Genomic DNA, 19,842 nt, shown 5'->3' on the forward strand with positions numbered 1-19,842 from the left:
TTAGCGCAAGAGATGTTTATTGTCAGAGCAGAACACCATTGTCAATATTTGGAATAAAAGGCTCCCACACAACTTACACTTGAGGCAGCTGCACACCTCCACACCACTAGATGGCAGCATTCTTTTTAATGCTTCCTGGGCAAAGAAGAGCAACATGTCTACGTAGTTTCTCTTGCTGTGGCAGCGCCAATCAGCCACTCATGGCTGGTGGGCACACACAGTCACAGCAGTAGCTAAAGCAGACTGCTTGGTGCCTTCCAGGTATTTTGGACCACAACTCCCATCAGTTGTCACCTGGGACCAATGGGAGTTGTGGTCCAAAACATATGGAGGGTACCAGATTGGGGAGCCACTATACAGTGGCTTTTAGAAAGGGGCAGGCAAGACCCCCTCACCTCTAAATTATTCCCAGTTCCATAGTTCCTGGTGTGTGTGTGGGGGGGGGGGAATACACTATTTTCTTCAACTGTTTTTTACAACATTCCTGGCTTCTTGGAATCTCAATACTGCACTGAGGGAGCCCCACTGCTTTCACGAGACCCCAATTCCATGGGTTCTGGGAGGGGTCTCGGAAGCTGCAACAGCTTTAAAATAAGTTGGCCTGTTACTGGTGACACCTCTTAACTCTGATCCTAGTAGTTCATCTCTTTTATAGCAATATATTAGTTTTCTGTATATACACATATGTCGGTATGTACACGAGTCAGCTGAATCAACAAGGAACACAGGGGGTGCGGTTTGAGGGGTGCTGGCAAGTGGGTTGTCCATCTGGAGGGGTTTCTTGGCCCCAACGTGAGCCGTAAAAAGGTATACAGTGCTGTCAAAGGCGTTTTAACTGTCACTGGTTCCTTCTGCAAAGAACTCTGGGAGCTGTAGTACACTGTGTAAAAGTGTCCCCTGCTTCCTCAAACTAACTTCCAGTTCCCACAGTTTCTTGGCTGGGAGACACACCCATTAAAAAGGTCTGGGGATTTTGTTTTGTTTAAAGTGCAGTGTAGACACACTCAAAAGAAAACGATACCACTGTCAAAAAACACAGCTTTCTTTTAGAAAAGAGAGATGGGGGAGAGTGGGGTGGTCAGACCTTCTCTTGACTCTGTAATCTGTTGATCCTGGTTTTCATTAGAGTTGGATAGGGATGCCAGATTCAAAAGAACAATGCAGCCCAAAAAGATGTGTTCAGATTAGTTATTTGCCCCAATGGCAATTTTCCGCTGTGCTCCATGCTGATGTTTTGCTGCTGCGCTGTCTGCACTGGTGGCTCAGCACACAGCTAATCTTCAGCGTGGACAACATGCACGTACCATGGCTGTTTCAAAAGCAGGGGCACAATCTTGCTGTACTCTCAGCTGGCTAGCTAGAGGCATGTCCGCACAGGGGTTTCTCCATGGACACTCAAGCGTGCTCATTCAGCATCCCTTCTACATCTCATCTGCCCCAAGTGGCAGAACTGCGGCATTACAAGATGGAAGAGTCCACAAAACTGCAGCCAACACTACATTCCTCTCCCCCACCCAGATTTTCGGTTGTGCCCTAAGCTGTTCCCATGCTGACATGGCCTAGGATGGGGAACCAGTGGCCCCCCAGATGTTACTGGACTCCAAGCAGGGCCAACGACTCAGGATGATGGGGGAAGGGAAATGGATACTGTTACGCTGCCAATGTGGGGATCCATACTACATTTTTAAACCATACCTTTTCCACTTTAACAGCCATGGCTTCCCCCAAATAATCTTGGGAACTATTGTTAGTTAAGGATGCTGCGAGGGGTCTCCTAATAACCCTGGGCAGCCTTAACCAACTACAGTTCCTAGGATTCTTTGAGGGAAGCCATGAGGGATAAGGGAGCTTTAAATGGGTGCTGGGAATGTGAGTGAAATCAAGAAGGTTCGCTCCAAGCCTCACAAAGCCAGCTGGATTTTTCACAAAATGGGTTTTCAAAGCAACTGATGCATGGATAAAATTAAAAAAAAACCAGTTAGAACAGATCCACTTTTCAATCTGAGGCAGAGGGTGCAAACATTTCCCCAGAAGTCAAAACAAGCGAGGGCAAAAAGTTGATCTGAATTTTGTCCTGATAACCTATGAAACAACCAGGTCGCTCCTCTCCCAAGTTCCATGCACCCCTCAAAAAATAAAAAAATAAAAACAAACTTACTGTTACACAGTGGTTCAAATCCAGGAATACAAGAAAAATTAAAATTTAAACATCTTTTAAATAGCTTATAGGACATTTCCTATAAGAGCAAAGTGCTTTGTTTACACCTCCTTTTAAGACAAAAACAAAAAAGATCCTTAGACATGAATTATTTTTAACATAACAGAGCAATGAGAAACTTCATCTTCCTTAACTAAATCAACTTTGGAAAAGGAAAAAAAAGGGGGGGGTGGAGAGCAGGAAAGCGGCTGGGATTTCACTCTTTTGGCACTTTGAAGTTGTCCTTCTCTTTCCGGATGGCACCCATTGTCCGGATGGGGTCTCCTTCCCTGGCATGTTGCTGCACTGTCGGCTCCCTGCCAAAAGAAGGAAAATGTCGCATGTAGGTGACAGGAGATAACAGGCTATTTGGTTTGTTGAAAATGGAATATCTACGGCACCATCTGCTCCATTCATTTACAGAACTGTGATCCACTTTAAGCAGTCATGGCTTCAACGGTAGTTTGTTCAGGGTGCTGGGAACTGTAGCTCTGTGAGGAGTTTCCTAACAACTTTCCAATCCAATCACAGCTCAGTTGGAGGAGAGGCATGCTGGCTGACAGACAAGCCATGCTGCTCAACAAACAGCTGCTCCCAGGATTCTTTGGGGGAAGCCATGACTGTTTGAAGTGGCCCTTTAAATGTATGGTGTGAATATGGTCCAAGTTATTTTGTTCAGATAATTCCACAAGCACCTCTACCTGGGAGTAAAAAATACAATGGGTATTCTACTCAGAAAGTTCTTCCACTGAAAGAAATGGACCTAAGTTAGCCATGTCCATTAATTTCAATGGTTCTACTCCGAGTATCCATACAGTTTTGGAAAACTAATATTACCTAGACACTGTTGCATGTGATTATGGACACGCCCAGTGTTGCATATGCACAACACTGTTGTAAGCCACAACCAGACAACAAGCACAATGAAGGAAGATGGAGGGTCCAGGACACTCATTCTGACTTTATGGATGCAACTACCACCAGGTTGTGAAAAACTGCCTGTTTAGCTAGCTCATAAGAAGCAACTCAACACACGTATGTATGGCAAGCTTTTCATTTGGCCTGGGGGCCGCATTGACCCTTGGCTAACCACCTAAGGGCCACATGCACACACACAGCTCCTCTGCAACAGCTGGAGGAGCTTCCTGCCCTTCTGTGCTCCTCAAATGATCAAAGTGATGACTGGGATGGGGCTGTTTTGCATACTCATTAAGGCGCTGGTCTTCAACTCCCCCATCCCAGCGCTGTGCCTGCTTAAAAATAATGTATAATTTTCAAAAATAGACAAATATAGTTCTTAGATGCAGGACATCAGCAAATTAAGATTCTTGCTTTCAGAGAGACTGACTACTCCCATCTCACGAAACCAGTTCCACTCAAGCCATGGACCCACAGCCGCAGTTCCTCAGAATGCAGGATACTCTTCCCCGCACCTTCTCCTTCCCAAAGCGTCATCCTCAAACACAAATTACCTGACTCTCATGAACGGGTTGTAGGTGAATTCTTCGCCAATGGTCGACGGGATGGTCGGCTCCCCACCATCGTATTTTGCCTAGGGGAATCGTAAATTGCAGAGTTGGAAGGGATCCAAAGGTTTATCGAGTCCAACCCCACTGCAAGGAGACTTCCAAAAGTGCTTTGGGATATGCCTACACCTACTGATCCTGAATGTTCAGTTTTCATCCACTAGAAATTTTGGAAACTACTCTATCTGTTCAAGATGCATTTGGATATTTAAGGTATCCAACCAAATGTTGCATGATGGTGCCTGAGATCAAAGAGCAGGTGTTCATAGAATCATAGAATTGCTAATGCTCTGCAATGCAGGAATCATAGCTAAAGAATCCCTGACAGATGGCTAATTAAACTCTTTTTAAAAACCTCCAGTGAAGGAGCATCACCACCTTCCAATATTCCTCCAAGTTTGGATACAGCTGAATGTCATTTTGAACCAAGATGACAGACTCGAACCTTTTAAAACTAGTTTTTACCTAAGTTTTTGATTATGATTCCTGAGATCAATGTGCAGGTTTTTGTCTACATTTGGATACAACTGGACGCTATTTTGAATCAAGATGGTGAAATGCATTTTTCAAAAGTGTCGTCTTTAACATAGTGATTTCATCAAAATGATCTTTTGGTTTCTTGGGATTCCCAAGCTAGGCTGGGTACAAGGCTGCTGGTGAAAAATAGCATTAAACGCCTGACCCTTTTTCTAAGGGAGGTGAAAGAAATGGAAAAACAGCTCCCGCCTTCCAGAGATCTAGCCAATGACAGCAAAGGCACTCAGGCAGCCGTCACTTTTGGAAAAAACAGTATTCCGTTTGACGAAGGCTCTGTTGACATTAGAACTTGCATTGTTTGCTCAATGTTCAGTTACCTGCCATGCCCACCCACCTCACCCTCCCAACCCCCGCAAAACCCACCCCTGCCCATTTTGGCTACAGGCCTGGACTAGCACTGCCAGAGTAAAGGAATCAAACTGGAACTGCCTGTCCCAATGGCATGGGGTGCAGAAGGGAACAGAGGCTGCCCACTGACTGCTCTCCTCTCCAGGAATGAGAAGCCCATCTTGCCTTTGCCCAGGAGAGTTTTCGCTGGATCGCGCTGTTGTTGGGCTCAACATGCCGGGCAAACTTTAAGTTGTTGATGGTGTATTCGTGACCACAGTAGACTTTCTGGAAAGGAAGGAAGAAGAGGAGGAAGGCAGTTAAAAGTCACTGAAGGCCGTGAGGAAGGGCAGTAGCTCAGTGGTAGAGCATCTGCTCTGCAGGCAGAAGGTCCCCACTTCAATCCTCAATAGGACTGGGAAAGGAGGAGGACTCAGTAGAATGCAGCTTCCTATTTAAACCAGCCATTTGTTCAGAGTCATGGGGGCTGGAACTTTTCTGTATTTTTAGGGAAAGGAACATAGCTCAGGGGTAGATCTTTGCATGCAGAAGGTCTCAGGCTCAAACCCCGACATCTCCAGGTAGGGTTGGGAATGTCCCCTGCCTGAAATCCTGGAAGGCTGCTGCCAGTCAGTGTCAACAGTACTGAGCTGTATGGACCACTGGTTCTGTCTCAGTGTAAGGCAGCTTCCCACACCCCTAAGTTGCAAGACAACCGCTTTTTGTGCCTAATTCTGAGGTTTTCAGCAGACCATCATGCTGAAGGAAGAAGATGATCCTGGTCAGGCACCTTGCTGCTTTGCTTGATGCTCACATAACTTTACTCTCAACTCTGTCCCTTTGCCAGTCAGTTGATGGAGGGGGGCCCACCCATTTTTCCTCTGGTGCCAAGCCACTTCCTTTGTTCCCTTAATGGTCTATTACCTAGGCTATCAGTTCACCAGGAAGTTAGCCTGGCTATTCCAGGCATTAGAGGGGTCTTGGCATGCAGCCCACTCCCCCCATCTCACAACAATATATACCTGATGGCTCTGAAGTGAGCAGAGGGATTAAAACCTCTATGGCCAGCCCAGTGCCCCAATGGGGAGGCAATTCATACTTTTCCATTGCTTTGCCTAACATGAGGGCCAGGTCTGTCTTTTAACCGTTCCCTGGGAAAAGGTTATTTTGCTTCCTGGTTTGACAATGCAAGAGCTGGGTGGGGCTACTGGATGCTCTGCTTTTTATATCTGCTTTTTTATATCTGTTTCATTTGGACGTAACTAACCCTTCTTTTGGCCTCAGGGCTGCATTCATGCTTGGCTAACTCTTGGGGTGGCACATGCCAGTGGTGGGTGTGATCACCTCACACACTCTCTTGCACAATCTCTCTCTCACACACACCAGCTGACCTGCACAGATCAGCTGAGAAACGGGGTATCCCCTCTGCCCCTGTGCATCAAATCATCAATCTGATGACCAGGGAGAGAAAGGGCATCGTCTGTATTCCCCATCAGGGTGCTGGGCTCCCAACCTCAGCTCTGTGCCTTATTTTTGCCAACACCACCAGAATCTGTGGGATATTTTTTGGAGGGGAATGGGAAAATGTGCTTGTTGCCGGTCAGACCACAAAATGGGGGGTTAGCCACCCCTGGCTTATCTGTTGTTGCTTCCCTCAAAAAGTTTTGGGAGCTGTAGTTTGGCCTGGCTGGCAAGAGTCCTCCAAGAGCGAACACAGTTACCAAAGTTAATTGTCTTTAGTATGGAACAGACACACCCGACCCAAACAGGGAGCCTTTGCATGGTACCGTTTCTGGAGGGAGTCGCCCCAAGATCTCAATAAGGGCTCTGTACATTTCCTCGGGGGTTCCTTCAAAGAACTTCCCGCAGCCTGCAACAAACAGTGTGTCACCTAGAGAAGGGAGAGAGAGAGGAGAATGAACACACTTTAATGATCTCATTAAAGAACCAGGAATTGGGAGCACCATGGTGGAAAAGGGTAAACCAGGAAGGAGATTCTGCTGAGGCAGAGGTGAGTAACTTCAACACTAGGGACTAGAAGCTTACAGTGAGTGACAAAGAATCAGCATAATGACTTGAGCCACAGCTGAGTGACCAGCAGACCCAGAACTGTGTGCAGTCTCTAAATGCTATTGAATGTGGCCCTCCATTGCTTCGTGAGGTTGCTCTCCGTTCTTCCATCCTGCAAGCGTTCATCCCCTCCCTGTTCCATTTCCTCCTAAGTTTTCATGGCATATTACTGGATTAAAATAAAATGGATTTTTTTTTTTTACAGTGCCCCTGTAAGTTTCTTAGATTTCCAAATGTGCGCCCAAATATGAGGACCCACGAGACCAATATTCTTGGAGAATGGGATCTTAAACTCTAAAGGTGGGGTAGCAAAGTGACGGAGCACTCACTATAGAGCACCCACATTTAGAAGGTCGGGGGGACGGACAGATCCGTTCAGGGTGACACTTGCACACTGGAAAAAGGGCTGTGAAGTGAGAAAATGTGTCAAGATGCAGAAGGCAGTTCTTGGATTCAGGAAGCAAAGTGGCAGATCACATGCTTTGACCAACACCTAACCAGCTGAACGTGTTTGGTTACACCCAGATGAAGGCAGTGGGGTGGCCAACACCCAACCAGACAAACGCATTGGGTGAAGCCAGATTAAGACATCAGGAGGGCAGAGGGAACATCTTCACGTAAGAGAATGGGAAGAGTCAACTCGATCAGAACAGCGGCCCATCGACTCTAGCATCTTGTTCTCACACAGTGGCCAGCCAGATACCTGTGGGAAACCTGCAAGCAGGATCAATGTCCACCTGCAATTCACAGCAGCTGGTATTCAGGGACATACTGCCTGCAGGCATGGAGGCAGAGCACAGCCATGGTGGCAAGGAACCATTAATAGCTCCATCCTTCATGAATTTGCCCAATCCTCTTTCCAAGCCATCCAAGTTGGCTGCTACTGCTGCCTCCGGTGGGAGCAAGCTCCACAGCTTAACTCTGTGCTGTGTGAAGGATTTTTCTTTCATTTGTCCTGAATCTTCCAACATTCAGCTTCATCACAAGTCCACAAATTCAAGTGTTATGACAGAAGGGGAAAAGCCTTTCTCTATCCATTTCTTCTATGCCATACATAATCAGAGAAAAGGCGAGTGAGGAGGGACATGAATTTATAAAAGCCCCAAATGCTGCAACCTTCCCTCGTGGTCATTTTGACTACACTTATCTGAATATTTTCCAAACTCTACAATATCATTTTAATAATATTTTCACGAAGGCAATCCCTGCACTCTCTTTGGGTGGTGGGTTAGGTTGCAACACGCTCCCCCCCCCCGTGTTGCTCAAGCTGCTGAGGTCAAGGCAAAAGAAGTGCCCCCAAACCCTCACCTGTGAACACAGCAGGCGGCTCGGAGCTGTTTGGCTTGGTCACAAAATAGCAAATGTGTCCAGAAGTGTGGCAGGGAGTCGAGAGGCATTTCACGTTAAGAGATCCAACCTAAAAAAAGGTGGAAAAGCTCAAGTCATTGAGGGGGAAAGCAAAGGGGCAGATAAACCACAATTGCCCTCCAAGGGCACGACCGCTCCGCATCAACATGGCGAATCTCAGATTGGTAACACCCACAGGGGTGAAGAGAAGCAGAGGGGTGGGGATGAGGAGGAAAGGAACCCTAAAAACTGATGCAAACCAATGACTATGGTCTAGTATTGTGTGTTTTGAGTAGTCATGACTTGCGCCCACTTCTTGGTTGCACAGAACTCTTTGTCAGGCAAGATTGGAAGCTTGACTAATTCTCAGCTGTAAGAAGCACCCATGACAGCTGTGCGGCCTTGGTCATTCCAGCAGGAGAAAGGGTCTGACATTTTCAGCAACTCACCATGAACAGCGACTGGGGAAATCAGGCTTGCTTTGTCCACAAGGAGGCAATGAACGCCTGTGTGGGAGGGCTATGAAATCACCCATTAAAGGCTGCATTAGATGTGATGTTAATCACACAAGTGGTCCTCCGCAAAGGTTTGCTTTTTCTTTAGTATTTAGCAGTTGCACCCCTTATGTCCCCCCCACCCCCGTAAATCACAGTACAGTGGAGGAGGGTCTTGCCCTTGGACCTCCACTGCAGTTTTGATCCACCTCCTTCCACAGCTACTTAGTAAATTTAAAAAAGAAAGCAAGTAGGCAAGGATGAATCAGCTGGTTAACATCACATCTAGTTTGACCTTCAGGACTGTCTTTAGCTGAGCTTTACTAAGACTAGACCCAATGAGATTAAGGGAGCTATGTTAGCCCATGTTCATTAACTTAAATGGGTCTACTCAGAGCAGGGCTAGCATCAGATACAACCCTAAGCCCCCAGCTACCAAAAACACTTGTGCAAGTAACCAGTATTTGGAGCCAGCAAGATGCGTCCATTTCCCCCGCTGGAGAGGTCTGTGATACTCCACAAAGCCTGCATCTGGGCTGGGGAACATGACATTGGACCCCAACTACCAGCAGCCCACATGGCTGAAAGTGGGGAGTGATGGGCGTTGGAGTCCAGCAAGGACTGGAGGGCAGCAGATTTCCCATCCCTGACCATTGCAAAAGTAGATCTAATTCAAGTTATCACTATCTACCCTGTAAAGCACGGGAGGCTAACCTGTGTCCCTCCAGATATTGGTGTTGGACTCCAGTTCTAACCAGCCCCAGCTAGCATGGCCAATGGTCAGGGACGATGAAGAGTCCAGCAATCTCTGGAAGACCATGGGTTAGCCGCCCCTGTGATGAAGGCCACCTCTGGGATAGTTGACATGGCAGCCTCTTAAGGATGAAAGGACCTCCTCGTTGCTTCTCCCAGATGCCCTAAACGGTCAACCACTGCTTGAGAACACCTCCTGGGCAAAAGCTGCTGAGAGGCTGTGACATTAGCGCTTAGAGAAGGCCTTTGTTCACACGAAGTCTTTGTCAAGAGGCTGATGTGGCAACAGACTGTGTGTCTTCTCATTTGCACTGCGCACATCTGCTTGTTTTATGGGCAAAACAGGGCCAAAATCAGAGGGGTGGAAACTCTGTGGCACTTCTGGTGCATCGCATGACTCCCATGGGAGGCACCTGGTGCCACAGGGTGTTTGCCCCCCGTCTTCAAACAGGCCAAATGGCCAGGGAGTCACCCTGCTTAAGGAAGAAGCTTCCCCCCCAAACCTCTCCTTCCTCGTGATAGCTCCATGCTTGTGGCAGGCGAAAAGGGCCATTCTGAGCCAGCACAGCAACTGTGCATTATGTGTTCCTGTGCTTAAGCAAAAAAGACAAACCAAACAAAAAAACAGGAATTTCAGGTTAGGAAGTCCATCTTCCACAAGCAGAGAGCTGCCACGTGCAAAGGACATTTGTGTGGGGAGGAAACGGTGACAAGAACGCAATTGCCATGCTCCAGGGCCTTCGTGCGCCTCAGTGCTCAAACGGAACACATGATTTTAGAGGATGTTTTGGGCAAACGTATTTCCCCCGTTTCTTTCTTTTTACCTGAAATGACATAAGATGAGAGACTTTCTGGGTCAAGGCTCCAACCCTGCTATCTCCCCCGTACACTTGTAACCCCGGCTCCATCTTTACAAGTTTCTCATTGCCACCAGCGTGGTCCCTAGAAGGTCAAAATGGTCAGACTTTGGAGCAAAACACACAAGAGGCAGTCTCTTACAACGTGCATCAAGCAAACGGCCTGAATCCTGCTTTTCTTTAAAGTTAAGACATTGGTCCTTTTTAAAAATAAATAAATAATGGAACTAATGGCCTCATCCTGTAGTCCAGGGGTGGCTACGGGGGTGAGGCAATGGTCCAAGGGCCTGCATCCACCCATGGACAACCCTCTGGGGGGGGGGCTGCATGTAGGTGTGGCAAAAATAGGTGTGGGTACCACACTGGTGCACAGGACACAAACACTGTAATGTGTGTAGGGGCTGGCTCTATCACTGGGCTGAGTGTGGCAGCCAATTTGAGGTATCATGAAAGGACAGCAAATTCTTACTTTTTAATTTATCATTAGGTTGAAATTAATCAACATAACTAATATAGGTCCATTAATTGCAATGGGGCTATTATTAGTAGAACTTACTTAGACAACAGTCACTGTATTTTTTATTCCCAGGTAAAGGTGCTTGTGGAATTTTCGGGACAAAATAACTAGGGCCGCATTCACTCTGTACATTTAAAGGACTATGACACCACTTTAAAAAGCCATGGCTTCGCCCAATGAATTTTCAAGGGTGCTGAGAATTGTTAGGGGGCCCCTATTCCCCTCACCAGGCTACCATTTCCAGAGTGGCTTAACAATTTCCCATAGCAAACTACCACTCCCAGAATTCTTTGGGGGAAGCCATGACTGTTCAAAGTGGCATCATAAGTGCTTTAAATGTATGTTATAAATGTGGCCTTGGTCAGACTTGGGTATTCTACACCTTGACTTGGAAGCAGGTTGTTGGGTGTTGCTGTTTCACCTCAGGCAGCAAAATGCCTTGGCCTGGCCTGGATAGTGAGCACCACAGTGACTTTACAGCAAGGAGCTCATCCTGTTTCACACAAGAGAGGCACACAAAGAAAAGAGGCTCAGGGGAAGAGATAAAGGGAGATGCGTCAAGGCAATTCGATTAAGAGGAGGAAGTCCTTCTTGACTTCAAAATACAATTATTAAGGCCATTGTGGTGTTAAAATTAAATGATGCCCCCTCATAGACCTTAAATTTGATTTCCAAACAAAACTGAAGCTGGTTGAAATGCCATGGGAAGTACTGACTTGTCTATGTTGTTGTTTAAAAAAAATTTGGGGGGGGGGAGAAATTAAAAAGTGTCTTGACTGGAAATGAACAGGAATGAAACTGGTTGAAATTTGGAGTGGGCAGTGAGATTACTCTGTGTGTATGTGTGTGTGTGTGTGTATGTGTGTAAGGATGTGTTGAGAGGCAGTTGGGTCGCAGGGTTTTGTTGAATTAATTAAATAATTCTAACTAGATTCTGAATGAATGTGCAATTAATGGATACTATTTTGAATTTCATTGTTTTACCATCTTCTTTAGTGTGTAGTACAAACCGCTATTCTGAATAATGCTTTTTATACAGTAGGGAGCACTGGGGATGTGTTTATGGAACCAACGGGGCCATGGCCCAAAAAGGTTTTGAAACCACTAAAGTATACCATGGCAGCCTCCCACAGCATGAAGCTGAACAGTACATACCCGTATTTTTCGCTCTATAACACGCACCAGACCATAACACGCACGTAGTTTTTAGAGGAGGAAAACAAGAAAAAAAATATTCTAAATGAAATAGTGGATATATGATTTTTGTGGTTCATGCTGTAGCCACAGACATGTGATCTGACAGTGAGTTTGGAGTAGCCCAATGCAAAAATCCTGAGGATCCATGTGGATCCATGCTTTGTAACCACGGAGGAGGGAAGGAAGGGGAACCATGGATCCTCTGCTCACGACTGCAGCAGATCCCCCCCCCCCGCCACCTGCAGGCATTCGCTCCATAACACGCACAGACATTTCCCCTTACTTTCTAGGAGGAAAAAAGTGAGTGTTATGGTGCAAAAAATACGGTACATCACTGAAGCACAAGACCTTTCCTTTATTTAAATCATATAACACAAAAGGGTTACCAGTGGTGATGCGTAGTAAGAACAGTGGTCAGTTTCACTCCATGCTTTCTGACTGCATCCACAACCTACAGACACAGGAGGAAGAGGAAAGATATTTACCTTTTCACAAAATCTATTTGAGTCACAACCAGCTTTGTGGCTTATGTGGATTCTGTGAGTCCTTAAGGAGGCTAAGAGACATGTACTGCAAGGCTGGAAGGACAAATGCCCCCATCCCCATCCCTTGCTGAATGGCCTGAAGATTCCACAACACTTTTTTTTTTAATTTATTAAACACTTTCAACTTACCAAATTATCAGTCTAAATAACCAATTACATTATTCCCCCCCCCAAGGACTTCCCTCAGCTCCCCTCTCTGATTTCTTTGCACATATTGTTCTCTGCATGTTATAAAATTGTACATATCCTTGCCTTATCTGTCATATGTTCTACTAATAAATTTATGGATGTTTATTCAAAACCTGCCAAGGAGTCCAAATCATTTTGTTGTCTTTTTAGACAATTTGTAAATCTTCCTTGAAGTCACAATTGTCCTTGTCACACAATTTATATGTCAATTTGGCCAGTTCCGCATAGCTCATCAGATTTTCTTGCTACTGTTGATTTCACAACACTTTCTATGGCTACATTCACGCCATCCATTAAAAGCACTGTTGTTTACAGTCATGTCTTTCCCCCAAATAATCCTGGGAGCTGTAGTTTATTAAGGGTGCCAAGAATTGCTAGGGAATCCCTTCGAAGAGCAACAATTCATAGAATAGTTGAACGATTAGCCCCTCTTCCCAGGGAAATATGGGAATTGCAGCTGTGGGAGGGCGAGAGGAGAATTCTATCAGAACCCTTAGCAAATGACAAGTCCCACAATTCTTTCAAATGACTGTTGAAAGTGGTATCATGGTGCGAATGTGGCCTATCTTCAAAACCATGGCTTATTAAGGTCAATCTCATTTAGATGCCTATTTGGACATAAGGGGTCCCTGTAAAAGGAAATACTACGAACACCAGCAGTTTCCTTATATGGGTTGGAAAAAAGCAAATACATTTCCTTCTTTTGAGTCTGTAGTTAATGCATGTGATACTTTAAACTTGATGGTAGAAAAAAAACTCAAAGCAGTTTACAAAAAAAGACAAAACAATAAAATTATTACTAAAAATTTATAGCAATAATTGAAAACATACAAAAAGTTAAAACAACAAGAGACTAAAACAAATGAAAACTCAATTAAGTTTATTATTGTCTATTTGTTTATTGTTCCCCCCTCCCCCCCCTCTTTCTTCTTTTTTCTTTTTCCTTTTCTGTTTTTGTGTATCATTTTGCTTTGTGGTTTGTGTTATCACGGTGGAAAATCTAATAAAAAATTATTTTAAAAAATGAAACAAATGAAAACTCACATCAACTTTCTAAACATCTGGGTAGGCTTGTTTAAACAATAATGTTTTCAGCAGGTGCTAAAAAGAATGCAGCGAAGGAGCCTGCTTGTTATCAATAGGCAGGGAGTTCCAAAGTATAGGTGCTGCCACACTAAACAACCGAGTTCTTACAAATGTGAAACAGTTATTATGTGGTCCTTGCAAGAGTGCCAATTCTGCCATCTGAAGTGGTCAAGTGGGCACATATTGGATAAAGTGATCTCATAGGTAAACTGGTCCCAAGTTATTAAGGGCTTTATAGCCTAATAGAAAAACCTTGAACTTGTCTCGGTAGCAAATCGGCAACCAGTGCAGATCTCTGAGCACAGGTGTTATACGCTGACAAGGCCTCACTCCTGCCAGCAATCGTGCTGCAGCATTCTGCACTAACTGCAGCTTCCAGATCAAGCATAAGGGGAGCCCCACCTAGACACCCACAACGACTGGCAGCAGCTTTCCAGGGTTTCCTCCAGGGGACATTCCTAACCTTCCCTGGAGATAATGAGGACCTTCTGCATACAAAGCAGGTGCTCTTAAGCAATGAGCTACAGCCCTTCCCTTTAGGAACATAAGTAGCTGCTTCATAAAGAGTTAAGAGGATTGGATCCATTTAGCTCGGCACTGTGTACACTGACCAACTCCGCAAGTGTGGATCTGATCAACTAAACTGTGTTCTCCAAAGCTTCTAAACCCAGAAAGAGCAGAGGTACCTTCTGGGGCTGCACAGGGTCAACTATCGCAGCCTCCTTGGTGTCCTCGTCGATGAGCAGGTACATGTAATTATCTGTGAGGGCCGGGAGCAGCTCCACCTTCATGCTGGCTTGTGAGATGACCTTGGACGCTCTGCTTTCAAACTCGGTGTGGAGGAAGCTGGTGCGAAATTGCGGCAAACCTTCAGGAAATTAAGAAGAAGAATAAATTTTAGGAGAGACAGCGGGTCCAGCAGTGAAGGCCAATGTGTGTGTTGGGGGGGTGCGGCACCCACAATGCTCTGGGCGGAGACTGGTGAAATATTCTGATGCACCAATGAAGGAGCAGTTTAGCTAGTGGGGGAGAGAATTTTGGGGAGGGCGACAGTTAAACAGTCAGCAGAGAGGCAGGAAGCGCCCTAAGAAGATGTTTTGCACCAAGTCTGGCTATTGGTCCATCTGGTCTTGGGGATGGGATTACCTAGGGTGGTGCTAAGAGAAAAGGAGGCAGCAGGGGGTCCCTCCAAGCGCCTTGATCACTTCCCGTACTTTTCTGTCTATAGGACACCTTCATGTATAATACTACCCCTATTTTGGGGGTCTCAAATTTAAGAAAACAGGGGGAGATTGGCAAAAGAGTTGTTGAGCTTTTTTTGCGGAGGATTGCCCAGAGTTGTTGAGCTTTTTTTAGGGGGGGTCACCAAAAATCACTCACCCGCACACATCTATCCCATCAGAGGATCCTCGGCCAATCAACAACACCCACTGACACACCAACCAATAACACGTACAATAGCCGCTGACAGCCGCCACAGCAACCAAATAAACGTCCACCCTATGCACTACCCATGTATAAGACGCCCCACACTTTTGGGGATGACTTTGAAAGAAAAAAACATAGTCTTATTCATGGAAAAGTATGGTACTTACAACTGACCAGGCTGGACCCCCGAGTGAAACACCTTCCTCGCTTCATATTAGAAGTTTTACTGCTCTTATCGCTTTCAAAGCTATTTCCTTTGGTCACAATTGTTTGTATTTACGATTCTAAGATTCACAAGTCACAAGATAGCCAATTATTGGTAACAGCTATTGATTTTGTTATAATTTAGTTACCACACCTCTGTGGTAGGTGAAGGTCTATGTGTGGTTAGTGGCTAAATATAAATAATTTATGTTATAAACTTCCTTCAGCCTTACACTTTCATTAGTATATATTCTTTACTGAATATTCTTTTTTCAGTTACAAGATCAGGTCAGAGCATATATTTATTTTTGCATATATGTATTTTTTGAATAAATATGCAGTTAATTGTTACTGTTTCATATTTTATTGTCTTCCTTAGTGAGCTGTAAAATGGCTATTTTGAATAACACTTTTTATAGGGTAGGGGGCACTGGGGGTGAGCTTATGGGACCAAGGGGGCAATGGTCTCCAAAAGTTTGGGAACTGCTGCTTGAACCTGTCAGCTAAGGCCATTTCCTACATTCTGTCATACTAATGCTTCAAACTTAATGGATGATCACTTCTCCACAAAAATGCAATATGCATTTGAGCAGCCACCAAGAGGCGCAGCATCAATAGTTTAAAGTAATAATAAATAAATGAGGTGACCTCATTTCCCAAAGTCATCCAGTTACATGCTATGCTGAGTCATCTCCAAGTCCCTTCAAAAGTGTACAGCAGTGCCTCTCAGTAAGCGGAAGAACCAGTTTGTCTCCCCACAAAGAGACTTGCTTCTCCGGTTGTAATTTTTTTAATTCACGAGAGAAACTGCCTTGCCCAATGGAAAAAAGTAATTAAATTAAACAGATACAAACAGAGAAACTTTTCAAATGGCTACACACACATTATTAATATCCTTACAATAACCCTGTACGGTAGGGAAACAGCATTATTCCCATTTGGCAGATGGGAAGGAAGCAGGGCTGAGACAGAAGAGAAGGGTGGTCCACTCCAAGCGAGGGTGGGGGAACTTGTGGACCCCTCTGGATGTCGCTAGACTCCCAGTAGGCTGAGCAGGCAGCAATGCCAAAGAGGGCTGATGGGAGTTGTAGTCCGATAACCACCCTGCTTCCTTTCTCTCCCCCACCTCATAGCTGTCAACCTTCTCTTTTTTTGCAGGAAACTTCCTTATTCCAGCGCTGTTTCCTGTTGCTATCCAGGATTGTTAGATATCCCGTAGACTGTCCCCGGGACAGGTGAGGCTGCTGATCCCTTATTTTCAAATCTGAAAGTTGACAGCTATGCTCATCCGCTGCAGCCTGGTGGAACGGCTGCTGCCATCTGGCAGGGAGGAATCCTGTCTCTCAGCAGAGCTTTGGGGTGAAACCCCAGTAACAACACTGAAGTCTATCTATCCCCGATTTACACTAACTAGAAGTGGTTTTTCGTGGGATTCAGACAAGGGGTCTTTCCAAACCTTACCTGGAATCGCCAGGGATTGAACCTGGGACCTTCTGCATGCAAAGCAAGTGACTTACCTACTGAGCCACAGACCTCCAGATAAATGCACGTTGTTCCCTGATTCTGCCATACATTTCCCTGAGTCTAGAGGGGTGCCTCGAACCTCACTTTTCAGGGGTCCTCAAAGCAGCATTTAAGTTAGCAAGAGTTACTGGTCCGCACAAATCTCTACAGGACTCAGTCATAAGTGACCCAGATTGCAGGTTTTTCCCTGCCTGGAAGCTTATTTATTTTAATTATGTACGGCATTTTTACACCCTGCCCCTTTGAGCCAAAAAAGGGGCTCCCAAATCAGCAGAGAAAAATCAGTACTACAACGGCCCCTGATATCAGACTGAGAATATGAAAATATATGACACATGAGGAAGAAGAGGAGGAAGATGGAAAGAGCAAGCTCAAGTGCAGGTCCTTAAAATTACAGATCCTATAACACAGTTATATTATTTGGAGACAATTCTACCACAGGCTTCCATAAAACAAGGATTATTTACAAACTTGCCTTAAAGCACACAAGCAGTGCAGTGCAATGATGAAGGATCCTTCCTTTCTTCCTGTGACCTGCAGGACTTGTGAGTCTTCAAGCCATCACAGAGCTAGCCAAGCTCTGTCTAGAGTCTAGGAAGGCTGTTTCAACACCTACAATCTTCACAATCCAGCTGTGCAGATGGCTCAGCTAGACTGAGCTCCACCCATCCAGCACTGCTGTCAGCGATTATCACTGTTTGTGTTGTCAGCAAGTCTGGCTTACCGCAAAGATGTACCAAGGGGTAGGGTTGGGGGGGGCTATTTCCCTGGGGTATCTCCTACACTCCTAGTTATCAGTTCTAGAGAAGCTGAGCGGGGTGGTTAAGCCTTTATGAAAGTCTCAAGGAGATGGTCAATCACACGGTTGACAAACAAGAGCTCATGGGGCTTGGCCAGCAAATCTGAAAGTGAAAGACGCCAGGGAAAAAGAAACGAAAGTGGTTATTAAAAAACAAAGCATTGGGAGAGGGGATAACCAGGAGTGCGAAATGAACTAGGATTTTTAAAACTGAGGTTCCTTTTTTTACAGTGGCAGGTTGAAGGGAGCTTAATAGCAAATCAGAGTTTCCCTGTTCACCTTGCACATTTTTTTAGCACTGGGAATGCACTGACTGGGAATACTGTACACTGGGGTTAAAGGGGAAGCAGCCTCATCCAAAGAATGGGGGCAACCCAGTCAGATGGGTGGAATACTAATCTAATATTGATACTATACTACTACTACTACTACTACTGTACTTTATTAATGATAATAATTTGGTGGTGTCATCGCCACTAGAGCCTTTTCAGCGGTGGTTCCCTAGTTGTGGAATGCCCCTCCTAGTAAGGTGTGCCCATCCCCATCATTACTAACTTTCAGGGGGGATTTGAAAACATTCCCATTTACCCAGGAATTTGGCAGCTGGAGAATGCAGTTTCTGGCAACCTTGAGATCACCTGTTGGAAGAATGTTTTTAACTGCTTTAGATGTTTTTTAACTGTAACTTATTTTAGATGTTTCAATTGCAATACCCTGCCAGTAGTTAGGATATTGATGGCTTCTGGAGTATCAAATGCATCAATTAAGTCTGATGTAAGTCAGATAGCTCGTAGCTTTGGCTGCTTCTGTGTACAACTCCACAAACTGGCTGGGGGAGTTCAATCCACATTTCAAGTTGGACTGACCCTGTCAGCCATCGCCATCACCACCTCAAAAAACCCCACCGACTTGTACTCAAACTGGTGGAAAAAAACCAGATCCTTCCCTTCTAGTTTCCTAATCCCAGACTACAGGATTGTGGTAATTTTCAGTCTCAAAGGGAAAACTACCACAAACAGCTTGATGATGTTAAGGTGAAACTAACATGAATATCATTTGAACTAAATATTCATGGGAACTTGATTTTTTAGTGTGGCAGCACCTACACTTTGGACCTCCCTGCCTAAAGATATCAAGCTGGCACCTTCACTGTATTCTTTTTGGCCCCTGCCAAAAACATTACTGTTTAGATATGCTTACCCAGACATTTAGAAAGTTGATGCAAGTTTTTATTTGTATTTAGTCTATTTTTATTTTAACTTTCTGGAAGTTTCAAACGGTTATTGTTAATTTTTCACATTGAAAATTGTCGTGGTTTTTTTGTAAATTACTTTGAAGGAGTCTTTTTACAATCAAGTGGATTTTAAAAACATTATTTAATAAAGACTTTTTAAAGACTTTTTGAACACAGACACTTTGCCTCATTTTAACCAAGTCTGTCTCTTCTCTGGTGCAATTTTGCTACTGGAAGTTCACATGAACTCCTTGTTGCATCATGTGTTATGTGGTCTGTGTTACAGTAACAGAGCACACCTACAAACACTGGCCTGCAAGAACTCCAATGGGAGAATAGCCTCTACCAAAGACTTTGAAGAAGCACAAACTCAGGACGAAATGAAGAAAGGAGCTAAGAGGAAGGCACATTTTGAAAATCCTCACTGTGATCAACTCCCATCGGGAAACCTAAGTCCCTATTGTGGAAAGGACATGTGGATCCAGAATTGGCCTCCACAGTCACTTATGGACACACTGTTAAGACCATATTCATGGAAGACAATCTTAGTCCGCTACGAGTGATTGCCAAAGAAGAAGAACAGAGCGCACGGTGAGTTCCACATTCCCAAATTCAATAAAAAGGACAATATTAGAGCTACCTTTCCATCTTACAATGGGCAGCAGATTTTGTTTATCAAACTGTAAGATGATAAACGATTCCTTCCTTCAGGATACAGGCATGTACCCCCACCCTGAGAAATAGCTCCACTATTCTACAAAGCACTTTGTAAGCATCCACTTGTCTCCTTAAACCTACTTTGCTCTTCTCCTCCATATTTAATATCTTTCAGAACTGAAATTAGTTTCCTTTTCAAAATACTCTTTTATGAAATTTGCTCTTGAATATTATCCAGATATTAAGTACCTCTATGGTACTTGACATCATTTAGAGGCTAACATGCAATAGACACTGTCCAATTATAAACATGCAATAGTATGTAGAGGCCAGGGATATTTGATAGCTGGCATG

General features: G+C 44.8%; 1 protein-coding gene across 5 annotated transcripts in view; it reads right to left on the reverse strand.

The window, feature by feature from the left end:
* LOC310748839 (hydroxyacylglutathione hydrolase, mitochondrial) overlaps positions 1-19,842 on the reverse strand; it is a 25,707-nt gene continuing 5,865 nt past the window's right edge. For 2 of the 5 annotated variants that reach the window (XM_083584825.1, XM_083584823.1), the window contains exons 2-9: positions 14,329-14,510; positions 12,209-12,273; positions 10,076-10,193; positions 7,966-8,074; positions 6,375-6,478; positions 4,774-4,875; positions 3,670-3,749; positions 1-2,514 (exon numbers count right to left, since the gene is read on the reverse strand). In XM_083584825.1, the coding sequence (XP_083440951.1) occupies positions 2,415-2,514; positions 3,670-3,749; positions 4,774-4,875; positions 6,375-6,478; positions 7,966-8,074; positions 10,076-10,193; positions 12,209-12,273; positions 14,329-14,433 (783 nt within the window). In that variant the 5' untranslated portion in view covers positions 14,434-14,510 and the 3' untranslated portion in view covers positions 1-2,414. Of the gene's footprint in view, positions 2,515-3,669; positions 3,750-4,773; positions 4,876-6,374; positions 6,479-7,965; positions 8,075-10,075; positions 10,194-12,208; positions 12,274-14,328; positions 14,511-17,273; positions 17,419-19,842 lie in introns of those variants that run through there. The other 3 variants (XR_014541378.1, XR_014541377.1, XM_083584824.1) reach the window with 3 other exon arrangements.

Source organism: Podarcis filfolensis, assembly GCF_964270895.1.
Source record: "Podarcis filfolensis genome assembly, chromosome: 14".
In the NCBI taxonomy this organism is placed as follows: Eukaryota; Metazoa; Chordata; class Lepidosauria; order Squamata; family Lacertidae; genus Podarcis; species Podarcis filfolensis.